Genomic DNA, 21,907 nt, shown 5'->3' with positions numbered 1-21,907 from the left:
TTGGTTTAAGAGTTAATCCGTGTAGTGTATCCAGTGTAGTGAGTGACCCGGGCGAAGTGCAATTGTATTGCTATTCTACGTTGGGGGATGTCATATAGTCATATGAACCAATGACTTTAGCGACCATTTAAAAAAATACGTAGCATTCGCCTATGCGTGATAGATATTTCTACAAAAAAAAATCACCCAATGCAGCAAACTGGTGCTTTTTAGAGCCATTTAGCAAAATTATAAAAATGACAGGACGCTCAACAGAAGAGATAACTTAAAACTGCTGCATGTGTGAGATAAACGTAAGACAGAGTGGCGCCGTATCGCGTTACGTTACGAAGCGGTTTACCGTCCCATAAGACAGCACTTAAAATGCACTCACGTGACAACGTGTCAGCGGATAGAGAGGACATGAGTGGCGGTGACGTCAGCGAGCGCGCGTCCGCGGACGGCAGCACGTACTTCTGGCGCTTGGACGGCTTGGGCTTGAGCCCCGCGCGCCGCGCCGTCTTCAGCAGCGTCTTCTTGGCGAAGCCTCTATGAAACAAACAGTTTCCCAATGTGGGTTATTTTGATAGCGAGTTAGAAATGTTAACTCGGGAGTTAGCATCCTTGCTCGGGTTGATGTAGTTTTAGCCTGGTCTGCCAAATAATTCATTTTATAGGCGAAACGCCTCCCCTTGCAATAGTTGCAGTGCACGTAATTAAAGACTAGTTCACTAGATGGCGTTAGAAGTAGCGTGTACGCACTTGACTTGTTTACTAGATGGCGTTAGTAGTAGCGTGTACGCACTTGAGGGTGTGGTGCTTCGTTAGTAGTAGCGTGTATGCACTTGACTTGTTCGCTAGATGGCGCTACTAGTAGCGTGCACGTACTCAACATGTTCTCTAGATGGCGCTACCAGTAGCGTGTACGCACTTAAGGGTGTGGTGCTTGGGCTGCGCGAGGTCTGCGGGCGGCGGCGCGCGCGGCGCCAGCGCGAAGTGCAGCAGCGGGTGCGGCGGGTGCCTCAGCCGCGCCACCGCCTTGCGGAACGCCTCCGCTTGCTCGCTGCTCACCTCCTCGTCTAGTGCTACCTGCGAACCGTCACACATAGTATGACTTTCCTGCTTGGATTGGTGAATCATGATGATTGAGCCTCAAATACACTACTCGTTTCGATGAAGACCTGAAGTAAGTAAAGTTCTGTAACGAGGCTCGTTGTGTCCGAACCTCTGATCGGAGTCTTTGGCTCGTACGCATAAATTATCAGAATTTGAGCGAGGAGAAGCGAAGTTTCTTTCTATACTATCGTATTATACAATACAGTACAGTAATATAACCAATACAGTAGTGTATTACAGAATAGTCATATCTTAAATCTCAATAAATTATGAGTTTGAAAAAATTTAAAGAGGATGATTTTGTAAATCGGATTGTTTACCTTAATAAGCTGGAATGTGGCGGCGCGCAGTTGCAGTCCGTCGTGCAGTGCGTGCTCGAGGTGCGCGTGCGCCGCCCGCACGCCCTTCTCCCGCGTCAGCGCGCTCAGCGGGAAGCTGCGCACCACCGTCGCCTCGCACGCTGGGATCACACCGCTCAGTTAGCCATCATCATCATCATATCAGCCGATGAACGTCCACTGCAGAACATAGGCCTTTTGTAGGGACTTCCAAACATCACGATACTGAGCCACCTGCATCCAGCGAACCCCTGCGACTCGCTTGATGTCGTCAGTCCTCCTGGTGGGGGGGTGAGGCACTTTGGAACCCCAACGTCCATCGGCTCTTCGAACTATGTGCCCCGCCAAGTTCAGTTAGTACACGATCAATATCAAAGCATTCCATAGATTCACCGTGCTATTGCCGGGTCCATTGTGTGGCAGAGAAAAAATCTCCAAGCAGATTTCGAGATTTGTAGCCCGGATATAGGGTTTAGGGTCCCCTTTTAGGACGCGCGGCAACACTTACCGTCGAAGTCCCCATACGCGTTCAGAACAACTTTTAATATGGAGTTGGTCGCACGTACCGTACGGGTCCAGGGGCACGCCTTTGAACAGCAGGCGGTAGTTGGTGAGGAACAGCGCGCCCTCGGCCGGCAGCAGCTGCGACAGCGCCGCGCCGCGCCCGTCCGCCAGCAGCAGCGCGCGCAGAGCCGTGCCCGCGCCCGCCTCGCCGCTCACCAGCGCCGGCCACGCTATCCGCGGCTGCGCAAACATACACTTTATATTGACAAAACAATCAAATGGTTCAGCATATCAGCCTATTGACGATACTGTAGATAGGCCCTTTGTAGGAACTTCCAAACATCACGATCCTGAGCCGCCTGCATTCAGCGATTCGAGTGACTCGCTTGATGTCTTCAATCCACCTGGTGAAGGGGTCGACCAACTATGCGTGTGCGGGGTCACCATTCTATAACCCTGAGACCCAACGTCCATTTGGCGTTGCCATTGCCACTTCAGCTTCGCGACTCGTTGAGTTATGTCGGTGACTTTGGTTCTTCTGCGGATCTCCTCATTTCTGATTCGATCACGCAGAGATACTTCGAGCATAGTTCGTTCCATCGCCCGCTGTGTTAGACTTCTAATGAAGCCCATAAAGAACGACTAAGTCTCGGTCATCACTGGCAACACGCACTTGGCTAATTTTATTTAATTCCACCACGCTGGCCCAATGGGGATACACGTAGAGAATAAAGAAATCTTAATTCTCAGGTATGGAGGTTTCCTCACGATGTTTTCCTTCACCGTTTGAGACACGGAGATCAAAGATAGATGACCTTAAAAGTCCTTTACGATCCAGCCGAAGAGTATTGAGCCCGTTACCTTCTGCACGGGCGGCAGGCGCCTGCTCTCGCGCGCCACCGCGTCCAGCGTCTCCAGGTGCATATGCACCACGCCCGGGATCATCTGGTGCAGGCAGCGCACGTGCTCCGCCGTCACCCCGCCCTCCGTGCACACCTGCCGACAGTTACACCACTGAGGACCTGACTCACCACCTTCTGTACACCTGACATGCGTCAATGGAAGCTAGAATACGACGAAGTGCGCAGAAATTGACAAAATGACGCCCAATGGCGGTGGGTGTGACCCAGTACCATCTCTTTCGTCCCAAAGCAATTAAAGAGTTAGCGATATTTACAATTGCACCGGCATTGGTTAAAATTTCCCAATTTTCGTAACGAAATTATGTCATTGATCGCACGTTAGCACTAGCCGACAGGATTGAATTTAACACCTTCTGTAGACCATATAGTGCCACTAACTTTCCTGACTCAGTGCCCAAAACTAGAACTAACTTTGCGACGCGCGCAATTTTAATTTAAATTTAATTACTCTGCTATTGTTTACAGTAAATAATATTAGTTCATTTTATGTGCGTAATGCCTTAGGGCGTATTTACGTAGGAAGCAAGTTGCCTGCGCCGTTAAACCAGCGCTTATCGGTACTGGTCCGCATATATAAACGCTACATACGAGTGAGTAGTTGGGTATGTTACCGTACATTCCTACATTACATAACATATGATCAGTTGGCGGTGTGATACCGTACATTCATAATTGATTTTATTAAATTTATTAGTTTTCTAAATTATCTCCATCATGTAAACCAGGTGTCATCATCATCATCATCCATAAATTTCAGTCATTTCACAACCTGGTTTTTTTGGTTTCTGGTCAGGCCACAATTTCATTTTATAGGCATCTTACCTTCCTCTTTCTAGGCTGTCTATGTCAAGATTTCTATCAGTTTTTAAGTTAAGCTTTGTGCACTACCGGGCTCTTTTGGTAAAAATCACCCATTAAAAATTATTTGGGCCGAGAACTTTTAGGTGACTAAAATGTAATAAAAATGTACCTTGTCAACGAATCTAGACACCATCTTTATAACGTTGTTGCCCGCTTCACCAGGGTCCGCTTCTTCGAAGCCCGACTCCGCGTCTGCGCTGTCAGATTCTGCGACGCTGGAACCAAAAGAATTTATACTTATACTTTCAAAATAATAGCTTTATTCATACATATATCTTCATCTTATCTCGGTTAAAAGTGTACCGCAGAATATTTGTGATTCATATATCTCAAAATATTCAACACTAGCTGATGCCACGCCGTTTCACCCGCGTGGTTTCCGTTCCCGTAAGAATACAGGGATAATATTTATCTCTATAGCCTTCCTTGATAAATGGAACACTGAAAGAATTTTTCAAATCGGACCAGTAGTTCCTGATATTAGCGCGTTCAATAAATCAAACAAACAAACAAACTCTTCAGCTTTATAATATTAGTATAGATTTCTCATTATCAGCTGTCCGGCCATCAGAAAATTTGACCCGACAGAAAGATCAATCTAGGCGTGATGGTTGTTGAAGTTTACGTCCGAGTACGTGGCACCAATTCAAAACAGGTGCCAGTTACTAACGTCGTTGGCGACTGATTATTATAAAAGTTACTTTTCGATACATTTTTTATTGCTACTCCCTTCACTTAAGGCCTTAATTCCATAAGGCCTATTTCCATATGTATATCTCGCTCGCACATACTGTTCGCGTTTGGCTTGGCTAGGAAAAGGAGTGAAGGGACTTACTGTAAACTGCTTCGTATCTTCGCTTTTCACCATCACAGCCAAGTTTTAGAGATTTTGGTAACTCATATACTAATTACCAAATGATTGCGGCGCGCACGCAAAACGTATGTAGTGCGTGCGTGCGACTAATTAGTAATTAGTTAAGTGTCCAGCGGTGTGAAGGAGTAACAGGAATTCATGCGAGACGGAGAGGTACTTATAGGATGCGTTGGTGTACAGGAGAGAGATAGGAAGCGTTAGCTTTGCGCGAACACATACGGTGTGCAAGCGAGATGGATACTTTACGGTCCGATGAGCTGAGTTGATGACGAGCGTACTATACCTTTACCTTACCTGTTGGTAATACTATTGCTGGCGCGGTCGGCGTCGTCCCCCCGCGCGTCCGCCCGCCGCCCCGCGCCCTCCAGCGGCAGCAGCAGGTACACCATGCGGTTCGCGTAGTGGATCGCCTGGCTGTACAGCGTTGACTCCTCGCTGGCTATTAGCTCGCGTTGTTTCTCTGTGGGGGATGAAATTATTCCGTTTTATACTTAGCATTCAAATCCGCAGAAGAACCAAAAAATCACCAACAGCTCAACGAGCCGCGAAGCTGAAGACAAGTCTTCGAACAGTGCGTGTTGCCAGTGGTGACATATGGTTCCGAGACTTGGTCTCTAGCTATGGGCCTCAGAAGAAGGCTCAGAGTCACACAGCGGGCGGTGGAACCAGCTATGCTCGGAGTATCTCTGCGTGATCGAATCAGAAATGAGGAGATCCGCAAAAGAACCAAAGTCACCGACACAGCTCAACGAGCCGCGAAGCTGAAGTGACAAATGGCGAGGCACATAGTTCGAAGAATCGATGGACGTTGGGCTCCCAAAGTGCTGAAATGGCGACCCCGCACTAAAAAACGCAGTCTTGGTCAACTCCCTGCCAGCTGGACTGAAGACATCAAGCGAGTCGCAGGGATTTGCTGGATGCAGGCAGCTCAGGATCGTGATGTTTGGAAGTCCCTACAAAAGGCCTATGTCCTGCAGTGGACGTCTATCGGCTGATATAATGATGATGACGATGATGATGATGATCAAGCCACATATAGGCCTGACATGCGTCTATAAATATCTCGTGAAGAAAACAATGTTTACAGTTATAAGTACACCTTGAACCTACGTCAACACACTAAAAGTTACCTTGAGGTAAAGTCGGCCACAGTCTCATCTGCTCGGCGGCTATTTCCAACGCGCTCGGCTCTTGTGCCTTCAACAATGATATGTATTCGTCGTCCTCCCTGAAACAAAATTACATACAAACATTACAAAATAAAGCAAGAATTCATGACGGCTATTGGATCAGCTTCTCTACCTTCTCACTGTAAGTAAAAATAAAATTAATTTAAATAATGTTAACAATTGTAGATTGTTCACCCTGTGTTTGACAAGGGCTTTAGGATAAATTGATTACCTCGGACTGGGTATCCGATGGTGGTGCGTGGGGCTGGGAATGTAGAGCGCCTTGATATCGCGCTGCACGTCCTGGTAGAAGGCCGCCTCCCAGAACTGCTGCGACGTCCACACTTGGTGCTCCTGCCGACACAAGTCAAAGTCAAAAGTCAAATTTTTTTTATGCACTTTTGTGGTGCCAGTGATGACTTACGGATTACCTTACCGAGACTTGGTCGCTAACTGTGGACCTCATAATAAGGCTCAAAGTCACTCAGCGGGCGAATGCTTGAAGTTTCTTTGCGCGATCGAATCAGAAATGGGGACATCCGCAGAAGAACCAAAATTAGTGACATAATTCAGCTAGTCACAAAGCTGAAGTGGCAATGGGCGGGACACATAGTTCGAACAGCCGACGGTCAATGGGATCCCAAGGCGCTAGAATGGCGATCGACCGCACCGATAATTACAGTGTTGGTTGACCCCCCACTAAGTGGACCGAGGATATCAAGCGGATTGCAGGGAACTTCTGGATGCTGGCGGCTCGAGACCGTTGTGTGTGGAAGTCCATGCAAGAGGTCTATGTCCAGCAGTGGACGTCCATCGGCTGTTAATGATGACGGCTTAAGGTTGTGGTGTTTGTATCCATATCCATACGTACATACATCACCACAACACACCTGTATGCACATGAAGGCGTACTGGATGACGCCGGTGCACAGCTTGCGGCAGTAGGCGGTGGCCAGCGGCAAGATGGCCGCCGCTATCGAGTGCTCGTCCAGCGCGCTGGCTGACTGCAACGCGCAGTTCAGCAACCTACAACAAAAAAAAACTTTTCAGTGACGTAGTTCAACCGGACCTGTCCTTTATGTATCTTAAAGTATCTAAGGGTATCTTACGCCAAGAGGACGCCAATGACAGATCTGGCACCTTTCAAGAGCATACTTCTGAATTATAAATAAGTTACAGAATAGCACTGCTTCGAAGGAGCCTATACATAATCCAAGATTCTTACCTTAAGCTACTTAGGAATTGGGTACGTTTACCATACAATTTCTAAGTGGCTTACATCTTTGGTAAAACAATTTTCCAATAGTAATTATAAAATTCTTAGGAAAGTCAGTATTTTCCAGAATACATGGTTTTGTATTAACAAGCCCTAAATAATATAGAACTCAAGAACATAATTGTATAAAACTATACATTAAAACCACAATAACTGGGCGTAAAGCAGAAGTAATCAAGGTCATTGTCAACCAACTATTACAGATAGATACGTGATAATAAATTGTATCATGCAATACCTAAGTATATGGTTAAGAGTCATACAGTGGGACTCCTAGACGTTGCGGGGTCGCCCCCAGGGGATCGTTCACACGATCAGTGTCGAATTCTCAAACGCATAGAGTATTAATTCGACACTCAGTGGGTGAACGATCCCCTGGAGGCGCCGCCGCAATGTCTATTAATTTTACTGATAGATATTCGCAGATTTCTGCTTGGGTAAATACTATTTAAAATAAACATACGTAAGAGATTTTTTTTTCTATTTGTAAAAAAAAGCATAAAAACATTCACAGTTCTTATTTATAACGCGTCTAATTTCAAGGAAAATACTTATAATTACAGTTCCCTAACCCATGCCAAACCTAAATTTTTTTCTTCAAAATAATTTCTTAGTGGATCTATGTGTCGAGGAAAAGGTAACTGCTGTCCGTAGCTCTTACTAACTGACTAACGTAATTTTGGTTCTGCGTTAATATGTTAATCAGTCAAATATACCAAAATACATATATACGAGAATATAATTATTTTAACACATAGAAAAGAATGATATCAAAGTTTCATAAAAGATATTATACATATAAATTAAGTTATATTAATAATTTGGGCAAGGTGAATAAAAGTACGCGCCAAACTTACGAGTCCGTTCTGAATACGAGCCGTATAGTTAAACAGTGGACAAAAAGTAACCCAGGGTTGTTTGTTATAAGTTATAACCCTCAGCACCAGTCTCCTAAACAGCTGACAACTATTGGACGCCCCCTTACTACTTAAACAAACTAAATATATCATTACAAAACTCTCCCTTAACTAAATGATTAAAATATCACATAAACTACACTATAAATAGGACCCGATAATGATCAATATATACCATTGACATGACATCTCGTGCTATATTTATAAAGAGAGCGTGTATAGAGATCTTTATTTTAATTTTCGCTGGTACGAAGTCACTATGAAATCATTATGTGTTCTTGGGAGCCTTATTGTTGCGGTGATGTCGCAATCTACGAATATGGTGAGTTCGATAAAGCCATCTTCCAAGGGAAGAATCTTAAACATTAAAGTCCGGTCGCTAAGAGATTGCATTTCTGGGACAAATATCAAACCTGGCAAATTTCTACCCTTCATAATCATGTCTACAGGTTCCTCGGGAGTATTTTTTGTCATAACTCTAGGGTTATATTTTTTACCGAAAATTAATTAAAAATGTTCAAGGACGTTGTGTTCTAAAATTAATATTTTCGGAGTTAAAATATTTATTTTGTAAATAGATCTTTAAATGTGTATACGCATCTTTATAATTATGACGTAGCCAAGTTTATTTTTATGCAAGGATTGATAAAGGTTACATGGATAGTCGGTATTATTTGAATTACTTTGTATGAAAACATAAAATGTTTTTATTTTACAGTTAAAAGTATAAGTTTAGCAGTTCGGCTCTTATAAGAGGACTCGTCAACACCTTGAAGTTATGGGAATACCTCCGAGCACCCTGTATTGCTATACAGATTGCTCGAGAATATTTCCCTTAATCTTTAATTAAATTCCCCAGGGCAAAGGTATGTGGTCTCTGATCAACATAGCGAAGTGCGACCTGGACTTGGAGACTGAGGCCATACTGGTGGAGATCAGCCGGAACAGGATAAACCGCACCCACGACGGCATCACCGCCAAATTAGACGTCTCCTTGATAATCGACGATTCTTACGGGGTAAGCTCCTATAGACTTTTTCATTACTAGCGAACGCCCGACCCTGTTATAAAATCTGTTATTAACGGAAGTCTACTAACTTTAAACTCTCTGGATATTTCATGATAGATACCTGGGTCTGTAGCCATGTGGTACGACGATACTCTCTCTACAAACGTTAACGCTTCGAAAATTAAAAAATGTATGAGAATTTGCTATAGATTAGGTCACGTAATCAATCAAAGATTATCTTGTGGTACCTATTTGCGAGTACACAAGACTTATGAAGTGTTTCTTTGCAGATCCTCATAGATGTATGCAAATTCGTGGACGGTGGTTGTAAACAGTATCAGATCATATCCGACGACAGTATCATAAATTTGATAGACAAATACGCAAAGGAAAACGTCATAAGAGCGTTTGAACTGGCCAAAATCGACCCACCGGAGTTCCCTGTATATGAAGTAAGGAGATTTCCTTTTGTTATTGAGTAATTGACATAGCTCAGCAAGTCGCGAAGCTGAAGTGGTAATGGGCAGGCACATATTACGAAGAGCGGATGGACGTTTGGGTCCCAAGGTGCTGGAATGACGACCCTGCACCGCAAAAGAGCCGTGAACTGAGGACATCAAGAGGGTTGCAGAGCTGCTGGATGCTGGCCGCTCGAGGCCGTTGTTTGAAATTCCATGCAAGAGGCCTAAGTACGTCCAGTAGTCCATCGACGATGATGATGAATTACCGCAGACTCTTCAATGGGCCCGCAGTGGCGTAACCGGGAGTTTTGGGCGAGCACAGAAGCACAGAAGCAGAGTACAGTTGCCTATTGGAGGCAACAACGGAAGATTTGGGTGGAACGACTTTTTAAGGGCGTCTCCTGTGAGCGAGGCGTGCACTATCAATAAAAATTGTGCATAATGGGAACTATCTGCTCTATTACATGTTCATAATGTCATCATCATCATCATTATCAACCCATATTCGGCTCACTGATGAGCTCGAGTTTCCTCTCAGAATGAGAGGGGCTAGGCCAATAGTCCACCACGCTGGCCCAATGCGGATTGGCAAACTTCACACAAGCAGAGGATTATTAAGAAAATTCTCTGGCATGCAGGTTTCCTCACGATGTTCCTTCACCGTTTGAGACACGTGATATTTAAATTCTTAAAATGAACACAACTGAAAAGTACTTAAATGTCTGAAAAATGTATACCTAGATGATAATATCTATACTAATATTATAAAGCTGAAGAGTTTGTTTGTTTGATTGAACACGATAATCTTAGTAACTACTGGTCCGATTAAAAAAATTCTTTCAGTGTTAGATAGCCCATTTATCGAGGAAGGCTATAGGCTATATATTATCCCCGTATTCCTACGAGAACGGAAACCACGCGGGTGAAACCGCGCGGCGGCGCAATTTATCATATTCGGTCACGTTCTTAACAACATTTCAGGGCAACTACGCCATAGAAGACTTCATAATGGACTACTGCGAGTTGCCGACCAACTGTGTGTTCGGTAAATTTGAAGCCCAAGTGTTCCTGGTGAGCAGTGAAAGTGTCAGGGTCGCCTGTCTGAAGGTGGTCATCGAGTTCAACGCGCCAGAGGACGACGAAAACGTTTGCGAGTAGCCATTATTAAAAAAATCCTCAAAATAAAAAATGAATCTTTTTTTTAATATTTTCCAATTATCCACACCTTTTCTAATATGACCAATATTCCTATTCCCCTTTAACAAGTCGGAAAATACTGTGATAGGAGTGAGTACGATATAAGTCCATCGGACAGGAATTGAACTACAGCCTTTCTTGATGAGTACTGTTTACAAATAAATTATATAAATGAAGGTAGAAAACGCATGCCATTTCATAACTTATTTATTTTAAATTATGTTCATAACTTATTTGTTTATAAAACGTTTTATAAAATATATTAACTATATCTAATTGTCCTAAGCTTATTAATCAATTATTTTCATTAATTTAACGACAAGTTAATTATAATTGTTATTAGGTGTGAAATCACTATTTATTTATACCCTCATTTTTAATTTATTTGTTGGTAAATAAACCTTAATTATAGAGTTTATAAAGAGTAACAAAAAAGTCAACAGTGAACAGTTATTATAAAAAAATTAGAATTCAACATCTTTTCAAGATGGCGGAAAATGCACATAGGAAATCTTTGCTGACTTGAAGTTAAGCTTATCAAGGTTCCCCTATTTTTAAACGCTTTAACACAGGCGATTTATCCGACATGATTGAACGCGCTAATCTCAGGAACTACTGGTCCGATTTGAAAAATACCTTCAGTGATAGATAGCCTATTTATCGAGGAAGGCTATAGGCTATATTATATTTTCAAAAAAAATAGGGGATCCTTTCTGAAACTCCAATAATATAACCCAAGGTTATTGTTAACCCAAAAAATATTGTTTACACGGCGTGCACTGCAAAACTATTGACGTTAGAATAAAATAATGTACTACAACTTTGAAAAACACATGATTTTCAACAAAAAGTGCCGCAACAGCATATATCTATCTTCTATATTTTAGCAGATATAGTACCTTTTGTACTTTAATAAATTATTTAAAGCATATACTAAGGTTTACGTCATTATTTACACAACTAAACTTAAATCCTTATTCAAATGAATTACTTAATAATCAAGAGGATATTATAGAGATAAGCTTTGCTTTTTACAGTATGTTAATTAGTCATTCGAAGATAACACAAAATTTCTAAAAGACGCAAAAGTGCCGCTAAAAGACACCTCGCAGTTTCACCTACATAGTTCCTGAATAAAATTAGAATGAGAGACGTGATGAGAGATGAGATAGCCCAGTGGATATGACCTCTGCCGCCAATTCCGGAGTTTCCGGTTCGAATCCGGTCCGGGGCATGCACCTCCAACTTTTCACTTGTGTGCATTTTAAGAAATTAAATATCACGTGTCTCAAACGGTGAAGGAAAACATCGTGAGGAAACCTACACGCCAGAGAATTTCTTAATTCTCTGCGTGTGTGAAGTCTGCTAACCCGCATTGGGCCAGCATGGTGGACTATTGGCCTAACCCCTCTCATTCTGAGAGGAGAGAGCTCACCAGTGAGCAGTATATGGGTTGATAACAACAACAAAATTAAATCGTAACTTTTAAATTTTGATTGTACGCACATGTACATCTCATTAAACGAATAAAATTAAACAACATGCTAGGACAATTATTTCGTGTCATGCAATACAACAACATATTATCGTGAATCGAGAATAATTTACTAAATACCCACTACAAACAGCAACACTTCCTAGATTTTTACCAAACCATTAATTACAATGTCCATTTCTATGGGAAACAGAACGATACAAATCGCTATTTATATTTTACATTTCCTGAAACAAGCTAATGGTTTATATATATAGAAACGTGAGCAAAACTTTCATTTGCACTTCTGTTAAAATATATCCATCATGCTGATGTCAATAATATGTAGTTTTCTAAACTTGCTTATGTTGAGCCAAGCGTTACAAACGCGAGTAAGAGTTTAAAAATACTTTTTATATTAGATTTAAGATAAGCGTTTGACAATGTTTCATACCCATAATAGTTATGAGTATATGTTTATTTAATGATAACTTAGAAATTAATGTGTTAAGAAAACAAAATTTATATTTATATACAGAGTATAATATAATTATAAATTTAATATACGTTACTTAAGGTTACTAACATGTTTAGATTCATTTAGATACTAATACTGATTCGGCCTATAATGAAAGTAACGTAGTAAATATCGTACGATGTTTTTAAACGGCGTGAAAATGAAGGTTCTACGTTTATCTGGAAATAGAGATATCCCACCGCTGATATATCTTTAGGAATTATGATTAAGGAAGTTGATTTTTTCGGGAATTTCATAATATTGTCTGTATTTACATAAACAATAATTTTAATGAAATGAAATGAAAGACTTCAAATTCAACAATTTAGTCCAGAAAGAGTCTGTGACTTACATTTGCGATTAACAGACAAATACAAAGGCAGTTTCATAATGTGTAAAAATAATTCAATTTTGGTTTAAGGGTTCTGGTATGTGGTCAGTGATCGACGTTGGCCAGTGCGACACAGAGGTGGAAAATGTCATTTTGGGCCTCAGAGTGGAAATGTACAAGGCGAATCACACACACATAGCCTACCGGGGCCAGTTCAACGCGACCAATGACATCGACGACACGTTTGAGGTTAGTTATACACTGAACTCGCTAACCCGCACTAGAGCAACACCATCGTCATCAACAACCCATATTCGGCTCATTGTTAAGCACGAGTCTCCTCTGAGAATGAGGTTAGGCCTTAGTCCACCACCGAAGTGAATATCAATTTTATTTCAATTTAAACGGCTTGAATTAAAACATCACTAGCTTGGCACCGCCTTTAAACTGATCAGAAGGTAGCGCATAGGTAAGAAGTTATTTCTTCCTTTTTAGTTTAGGTTAATTTTTGAGTCGGAAGTCGGTTGAATTTTTTTTATTAAAATTTTATACGTAATTCTCCGTGTATATATTTATTATGAAACACGGCTAAAACTCACGTGATACGACGTCATAGTATGGCCTAGTGTGCCTAGTGGGAGTTTTCAATATTTTCATACTGTTATTTTTTTATACTGTGTAATTTTTTGTGCAGTAGTGCCAATAGATGGTGCTGTTTCAATTCCTTAGAAATTCGCGTTTACGTCAACGCGATCGTTACAGTATCAAACTGCCACTAGGCCCTCAGTTCCGAACCCATACGGGGCCATGTATCCGGTTCTTGCAACGCGGTACAGTCTAAGCCAGAGCTTCCCAAACTTTTTTGTGTCGTAGACCCCTTGCCATGTTTTTCCGTGTTGGGTAGACCCCCTACTTATTTGATACTGATTTTCTGTATCCTACAACTTACACAATTTTATAAACATATATAATATTTTGTTTACTTCATAGTTACTTTTAAAATAATGTATATGTTTTGATATTATAAAATAATATGATCTATAAAATAGGTACTATCAGCGTATGTGTTATAATCCACTATCGTGGAAACCATTTTCATTTAATGGACCCCCAAATTTTTTTTCGCTGACATAGACCCCTTGCAATTTGTGATAGACCCCTAGGAAACGATATAGACCACTTTGGTAATCACTGGTCTAAACTGATATGAATATAAATAATACTCACGATAGTTTAAATTCAAAAATTTCTCTGTACAGTTATTAATAAACGTGTGCAAGCACGTAGACGGTGGATGCAAGCACTACGCGACCATAGTGGGCGGCATGGAGGAGCTGCTCTACAAGCACTCCAAGAACAACATTGAGAGGTTACTGAACTCTGCTGGTATCGACCCTCCGGCATTCCCTGTACCTCAAGTAAGATTACGTGGTGATTAGACATCGCCAAAACTTCTATACGCACGCTCTGTAAGTAATGCTGAATGCATAAAGAAAAGTGTAATCGGCATTACTGGATTAGCCTATATGCTATTTATGCTTATTTTATTCTATTATTAATGGTTTACGAAATCCCGTCTCGTCTCGAACTAGTCTAATTGTGGAATAATCCACAATTAAGTAGTTATGATATGCAGTTTACTCAAGGGGAGGGGGAAAGAGGGGGGAGAGGGGGGAGAGGGGTAGAGGGGGGAGAGGGAGGGAGGGGGGAGAGGGGGGGGAGGGGGGAGTGTGTGTGAGAGAGAGAGAGAGCAAATTTCCCCTTAAGGTGCCTTAATCCGGTACTGGTAATCGGGCGTTGTGAGGTGAGCTAAAGGTATTGCAATCGTGTGCATATGGAATAAGCAAACAATCTACATTTATTTTTAAAAACAATATTTATTTACTCTTGTTGCATTTTTTTAAATTTTGTTTGTCTGAATTATGAGTGTGATGTGCTTTTTCACATCTGATTTTTAAAAATTTGAAAACCAAATGCTATTTTTTTCTATTTTTTTATTAATGTTTGGAGCTCAGTAAGACCGAGAAGTCCGGGTAGGCTAGACGCTATTGCGTCTATAGAAAACTAAAGTTCATAAAGATTTAAAACGAATATTTTGTTTGTTACATATCAGTGTGGAAAATATAATGTTTTTGCTAAAGTAAAACTTATTAACTTAAGTGTATATCTTTTCAACAGTATATAGTACGCAGACCCGAAATATAGTACAATACTATATATTGCCAATCCGCATTGGGCCAGCGTGGTGGACTATTGGCCTAACCCCTCTCATTGTGAGAGTTTGGAGAGGGGTTTCGAGCTCAACAGTTAGCCGTGGGTTGACAATGATGACTATATATTATAGTACGTAAGCCTAGATGGAACGTTCAGCTTTATGTATGTTTTACAACCAGTTTTCAAGCAAAAAAAAATTTTAGGGCTACTACAGTGTGGAGGACTTCATTCTGGACTTTTGCGAGCTGCCTACGATTGGCTGCGCTTATGGCAAATACGAAGCGGAGGTGTTCTTTGTGAAGGATGAGGAGAAAGTCGGCTGTCTAATGGTGGTCCTCGAGTACTTGGAACCGGAGGAGGAGGGGCTTTGTGAAGCATAAAATTAATATTAAGATTAGAAATTGTTGTTAAAGTAGAGTACTTGTATTTTTTAGGTGTTCAATTTATATAGTTTTGTTATTGCTTTCAATGAATTTGTTTTTTTTTATTGATTTAGTAAAAATCATAACTTTAAGCAAATGAATTTTATTTCAAATTACTTTTTTAATCGGTAGTGTTTTAAATCCCTTTGGTTTAGGTGGCGTCACTAGCTATCTCGCTCACACTTAGTAAGTATAGCGTCACCATTTTTCTGGCTTGCATTAGTCAAAATAACGTCAGTCTTTGCGTTAATGCTAAACCATATTCAAAGACTCTTTTCGCTTGAGGTGTTTTTTCATACCATTTTTGAATCTGGAATCCATCTAAATGCACCATCTTTTAATTTGAGTGTAGAACATTTTTTTTACAGTACAGTTGGTTCGGCACAAATCTTACTTAAACTGAGGCAGTTATGTTTTGACTATTAACTGAAATTTACAGAATGGTTATTCACGGTCATATTACAGAAAACAAAACTGAAGAAAAGTTAATATTTGCAGCTACAGGACTTGAAAGATCATCATAGGGTGTTTATTTTTAAGATTTATTTTTGAATCCTTATAACTTCAAAAGTACACGACTTTTTTTCATATTTTTCTAATAGCAAAAGGACAAGTCATGACACTTGTCCTTTTGCATGTTTCCGGCTTGACATTCATTTTTGGGATACCCTGTATATAAAACATGCAAAAATATTAACAGAAGGGGTGAAATAGGGGTTAAAACTCTACATCGAGTTTCACGAGGTTACGCGGACGAAGTCGCGGGCGTCCGCTAGTAAATAAATAAATAAATGACCTACCTATCTACAGACCGGTTAAACAGAGGGTATAGTCAGTTGTAAATTATACAAAACACCACTAAGATAATTGTATTTAGTCATGCAACCAATCACATATTGTGTATCGTGCATATTCCATGATACATTCAAAATAGAAACACCTTTTATTAGACGATAAAATTCCAATGTCCATTTGTATAGGTAAAGATACAATCGGTATTTACATTGTACATTCCAAAAGGTGTAATTATAGCTGTTTATATAAAGAGTAGCGATGGAAAAGCTTTTATTTGTACTTATGATAAACTACGAGTAGTTTCATAATGTTGATATTAATTATATGTACATTTTTAAATTTGTTTATATCCATACAAGCTTTCCTAATAGTAAGTCGGCAACGTATTTTTATTTTCTAGTAGAAATATATAAATAAATCTTAAAATTTAATATTCATCTGAACATAACATTAGAATAGTTTTAATTCTCCCATTCTAGTCTTTACTTTTTAAAAAGTATCAATTGATAAAAAAAGATAAATACTCTCACCAATGGAAAACCACAAACAAACAGTGGACAGTAACGTAGACACAGTGCGGGAGATACCGCGAGGCATCCGCTAGTCTCATTCTAAGAGACAGTGCTCAACAGTGAGCCGAATATTGAGTGTTACGATACAGTTGACATATGTGAAACAGGACGTCTCCTAGTACTATGTAAAATAAGACAATTATGTTCAAGGGCTCTGGTATATGGTCACTGATCGACGTGAGCAAGTGCGACACGGTGGTGGACAATGTCATTCTGGATGTCCCATTGGAAATGTATAAGGTGAATTACACACACGTCGGCTTCCGAGGTGAGATAGACGCCACCATGGACATTGACGACACGTTCGAGGTTAGTAGTATATGTATAGACATAGATCTTTTAAATTGATTGAAATAGTGCAAGAATACAATGAGTTCTTTATTTTGGAAGATTAAAAAAATCGCTAGGGGCAGCACCGGGGGGTTGGGGGTGGGGGTCTGGTACAAAATATGTTTGTTTGAAATCTCTATTCACAACATCAAACGTATGAGTAATTACCTCTATAGGGGATATTTTTTTAATCTTCCCAGGAAAAAAACTAATTTAGAATGAATATATAATTTGGGAAGTTTAAAAGTGGCTCCAGCAACAGATAGGTTGGGGGAACTCATATCACTATAAGTATGTGGTCCATGTGAAAAGTAAGTCTGAAGAAGTGATGGTAAAAGAAGAAGAAGTGAAAGAAAGAGAATGACATATTTTGTAGACTCCACTTAAGTGGCATAAGGACATAATGGTAGTAATACAAATGTTAGATAATTTAAAAAGAATATATTAGCATAATTGTAATAATCCAGTATGTCTGCATTTCTCTCTCGTACAGACAGGTTACTCGTTTATAATTTACCCCCTCACTGCCTTTGACACCCAGTAATTTAACGTATTTCGACGGAAAGAAAAAATAAATAACACATCTTTAATATCTATTCAGCGCTAGAATAATGCCCTGCGATGTGTAGCATAACCTAGAAAACAATATACTATATCTAAAAAAGAGCATACAGTGTTGTGTTTTTATTACTAGAGCCCTTTTATGGACTCTAATATAGAGATCGTACGTACCCTTTACCGACCTATCCTCCATAATGCGTAATATATATTTTTTAGAGTTTTATAGACTTGCGCTTGACACAATGGAAAGCATTGGTGAGGTCTTAGATGACGCACATTTGCCTTGAAGGTGCTCAAACTGTACTGTGTCAGGAAAAACAGATGCTCGAAGGACATTCTAAATCTTAGCAGTTCTTATTAGAAACATTGATAAAAACGTTTCGTGCGGGTCGACTGGACGTCGATAACAAAAGGATACCATTTTTCACGGCGTCTCGCAGTTCTGTGATAGAATGGGGAAGGAAGTTCCTCCTTCCCCATAGACTAGTAAAGTTCCTATGCACACTTTAACTCTGTCTTCTGTACACTATACAGATGTTGATAATTGTGTGCAAACACATGGACGGCGGATGCAAGCATTACGTCGACATCAAAGACGGCATGGAGAAGTTGCTCAAGAAGCTCACAGAGAAAAACTTGAGGAACTTACTGTTGTCCGCCGGCATCGACCCTCCGGAATTCCCTGTACCTCAAGTAAGTTTACGTCATCGGCAAAGTCAAAATCAAGATTCATTTATTTCAATTGGCTTTAGTACTTTCGAAACGTCAATTTTAAATCATAATTCTTTTAGTAGAAACTTCAAAAGTGCATTTTAAAAAAGTTTAGGGATCCCTTGACAGTTGACTAACACTCTCCTTTTCCACTCCAGTTACTCTCCCCGCCTATCCCAAGAATTATATAAGTACCCATAAAGAATTACACAACAAGAAAATGTGGACGGCTCGAACGCCACAAGCCACGAGCAGAAACCGACCGTACGACGAGCGCTTTATATCGCAAGTCGTTCCCGCCAACCGATCGGTACCCCTATCTAAATCCCTACTATTTACGGAAACAAGTCGTCCGCATGAGCTAACACGAGATCCAGAGACGTCATACCCGTCTTAAGCTACTATTTCCTACCTGTATGATTTTTCAAACAACTGTTGAGTTTCTTGATGGCTTTTCTGAGCAGAATCTGCCTTCAGAACCGGTGGTAGAGTCTTTACAAATAGTCAACCTTGACGTTTCTTAAGTGCTTGAAAACTAAGCCCATTTGAAATAACTACATTTTGAATTTAAAAAAAAAGGCAGCAGCACTATGGCGCGCCATAAGAAACTCTACATTTCGTCCTTTACATTTTTCAGGGAAACCGAGTAATCGAAAACTTCGTTATGGACTATTGCGAGCTGCCTACTATGGGCTGCATTTATGGGAAGTACGAGGCGGAGGCGTTCTTTATGAAGGATGAAGAAAAAGTCGGCTGTCTGAAGGTGGTGCTCGAGTATCAGCAGCCAGAGGAGGAGGGGATATGCGAATAACAACATTAACATCCCCAAAAGAATATACGAAAGAAATGTATATTATTTAGAAATAATGTAAGATTATTATTTGCAAAGATTGTATTTAGTAGAATACAATTACAACAAGATGATTTTGAATTTAATTCTAAAATAGAATCTTGTTAGTAGCAAAGGATTCAACAGCACAACTTTGCCTATTATAATTATGTTGTACTGTATGAAAATGTAATTTAAAACACAACTCTTGACAAAGTTTTAAACGGTTATAAAACAGGAAACCTTGCTACCTTTAACTATAAACTGATATGTTTTTCTTTTATTTATTTCAATTCAATGAAAACTCAGTCCTTGACTGCGATATCACCTGCGGCCTTATTATGTATCTTAGTGTACCATTCAAACAATGAGTCACTACACCGATTTTAGTCGTATTTTCTTTTTTGAAAAAGAAAATTCGACTGCTGCGGGCGCCGCACGCCCGGGAACGGCTTTTCGCAGATGATACTTGCTACTAGTGAACACTGCTCACCGCACGACGAACTGGTGGTGCTGCAGCAGATGCTTGTTGGTGGGCAGGCGCGCGGCCAGGTCGCGCACGAGCGCCGAGCGCGCGGACGGCGCCCGCAGCGCGCGCAGCACGCCCGGGAACGACTTGCTACTAGTGAACACTGCTCACCGCACGACGAGCTCGAACTGGTGGTGCTGCAGCAGATGCTTGTTGGTGGGCAGGCGCGCGGCCAGGTCGCGCACGAGCGCCGAGCGCGCGGACGGCGCCCGCAGCGCGCGCAGCACGCCCGGGAACGACTTGCGCGCGTCTGCGTACCGGCACTCGAATATGGCGGCTATGCACGACCGGAGCACCTGGTAAACATACGACGAATATCTTAGCATTCCATACTATAATGCAGCGGTTAGTAGTGATAAGGATTGTACCATCATCTTGTGGTAGAGGAAACATCTGGAGCAGGTCCCAGGACTTGTGACCAGGAGTGTAGATTTAAAAGATCCTTTCAGAATGCAAAACAAAACACTATCGCACAAAATTACTAACCGGCGAGTAGCGTGAATGCGTGCACGCTATTCAACATTATATTTAAAAAAAAAATACTTCGAACCAGTAATTTTTGAGATTAGCGCGATTAGAAATCCTCACTTTGTAGATACTGGGTGGCTTTACCTCCACCACTTCCCAGTCAGATCTCCAGTTCTGTCTCCAGTACAGGTCAAGTATTCAACCTATCCAAAAATATCGACCATAAGTAAGGTGCTGCAAGACATCCTACATGTTGGGTAAAAATAATTTATAGCGCGTTCAACAAACCGAGATATAGAATGTGTTTACATTCAATTGAAAACATGATTGATAACAAAAATAATAGTCGCTCGCTTCACAGGTAATCTAATATTTGAAGTGTGTTTAATTGTAACTAACGAATGCTATGCCCGAACGGTCGCTGCGGCGCCCTTGCCCGGTAATTTCACCATCTCCAATCAGCTACTTTATTCATTGGATTGTTTACGTATTTTATATCATCATCATCATCAGGTGCCCTCTTCAAACCGAAGTTTGAAGGTCAGATGGAAAAAGCTTTTCCGATCACTTGAAATATTTTTCAGCTGGCTGTAATTACTCTTGGTCCACTCCTTAATATCGTCCACCCATTTACGTCGCTGTCGTCCTCGTGCCCTTTTCCCGACTATCTTGCCTTCTAGGATCAATCTAGGTTACTCGTAGAGGGGTCCTTCTTACAGATGTCCGAAAAATGCAACCTTCCGCCTCATTACAGTTGTCATAAGCTCGCGTTTGCAGTTTGCTCTCTCCAGCAATAGCATTTGAGACAAAGTGATTCCATGAGATTTTCATCATTTTCCTTAATCCCCACATCTCAAATGCTTGCAAACGTCGACAACAGTCCTTTTTCAGGACCCACGTTTCACAGCCATATAAAAGGGTGGATCAAACGTAACATTTTAAAACGCGATATCTTGTCGGAAATGAAATTTCGGGATCGCATAGTACTTTGGACATTTTACTAAAAGCAGTTTTTCCTTCTCCGATTCTACATTTTATTTCTTGTAAGTGTTCCAAATCTGAAGTAACATATCGCCCTAAATATTTAAATATTATGAGCAGCTGCAACCTCTAAACCACGTAGGTATATTCTGGGAAGCGGAACCTTAGTTTTTATATCGCCTTGTTAAACATACTATAGATATATATATCTCTCTTACCTCCAATCGCCTCGCCGAATTTGTAAGCAACAGCTGCGTGTGTTCGGCCGCGCCTGTGGGCGGCGCGCCTGGGGGGATGATCCTAGGCGCCGGTAACCGTATTGCAGATAGTCTAAAACAATTATTTTCATATAAATTAGCAATGCAGACTTGAGGTTTATGATAGAAGCGAATAGAAGAGAATGACACATTTTTGCATTTCATTAGGATAATGAAAAGGCAAGAACGGCAAGAATTATGATGAAGTGTACATTTCTAACTTTAATTGGTTACTTAAAATGGCAAAAAGAAAAAAAGAAGCAGGTACACACGGGATCTTATCTTTAACTAA

The 21,907-nt window shown here is 40.8% G+C and overlaps 3 protein-coding genes across 5 annotated transcripts in view; 2 read left to right on the top strand and 1 right to left on the bottom strand.

Annotated features, from left to right (window-relative positions):
• Window positions 1-21,907, bottom strand: part of LOC112055881 (myotubularin-related protein 5) — a 96,216-nt gene that overhangs the window by 25,045 nt on the left and 49,264 nt on the right. For all 3 annotated transcript variants that reach the window (XM_052888645.1, XM_052888646.1, XM_052888647.1), the window contains exons 11-22: window positions 21,577-21,688; window positions 20,021-20,205; window positions 6,655-6,790; window positions 5,997-6,118; window positions 5,726-5,823; window positions 4,890-5,055; window positions 3,831-3,936; window positions 2,799-2,933; window positions 2,000-2,177; window positions 1,416-1,555; window positions 911-1,068; window positions 374-528 (exon numbers count right to left, since the gene is read on the bottom strand). In XM_052888645.1, the coding sequence (XP_052744605.1) occupies window positions 374-528; window positions 911-1,068; window positions 1,416-1,555; window positions 2,000-2,177; window positions 2,799-2,933; window positions 3,831-3,936; window positions 4,890-5,055; window positions 5,726-5,823; window positions 5,997-6,118; window positions 6,655-6,790; window positions 20,021-20,205; window positions 21,577-21,688 (1,691 nt within the window). The remainder of the gene's footprint in view (window positions 1-373; window positions 529-910; window positions 1,069-1,415; window positions 1,556-1,999; window positions 2,178-2,798; window positions 2,934-3,830; window positions 3,937-4,889; window positions 5,056-5,725; window positions 5,824-5,996; window positions 6,119-6,654; window positions 6,791-20,020; window positions 20,206-21,576; window positions 21,689-21,907) is intronic.
• LOC112055882 (uncharacterized) lies at window positions 8,698-10,642 on the top strand. The gene is made up of 3 exons (XM_024096170.2): window positions 8,698-8,975; window positions 9,257-9,418; window positions 10,409-10,642. The coding sequence occupies exons 1-3, from the start codon at window positions 8,826-8,828 to the stop codon at window positions 10,583-10,585; spliced, it is 489 nt and encodes a 162-aa protein (XP_023951938.2). The 5' UTR covers window positions 8,698-8,825; the 3' UTR covers window positions 10,586-10,642.
• On the top strand, window positions 16,526-20,014 carry LOC112054856 (uncharacterized). Its single transcript, XM_024094777.2, has 4 exons — window positions 16,526-16,747; window positions 17,100-17,258; window positions 18,375-18,533; window positions 19,189-20,014. The coding sequence occupies exons 1-4, from the start codon at window positions 16,685-16,687 to the stop codon at window positions 19,360-19,362; spliced, it is 555 nt and encodes a 184-aa protein (XP_023950545.2). The 5' UTR covers window positions 16,526-16,684; the 3' UTR covers window positions 19,363-20,014.

The sequence above is a fragment of the Bicyclus anynana genome, chromosome 23, assembly GCF_947172395.1.
Source record: "Bicyclus anynana chromosome 23, ilBicAnyn1.1, whole genome shotgun sequence".
Taxonomy (NCBI): Eukaryota; Metazoa; Arthropoda; class Insecta; order Lepidoptera; family Nymphalidae; genus Bicyclus; species Bicyclus anynana.
The sequence above is the reverse complement of the archived record's forward strand: the minus strand, read 5'-3'. Positions and strand labels throughout refer to the sequence as shown.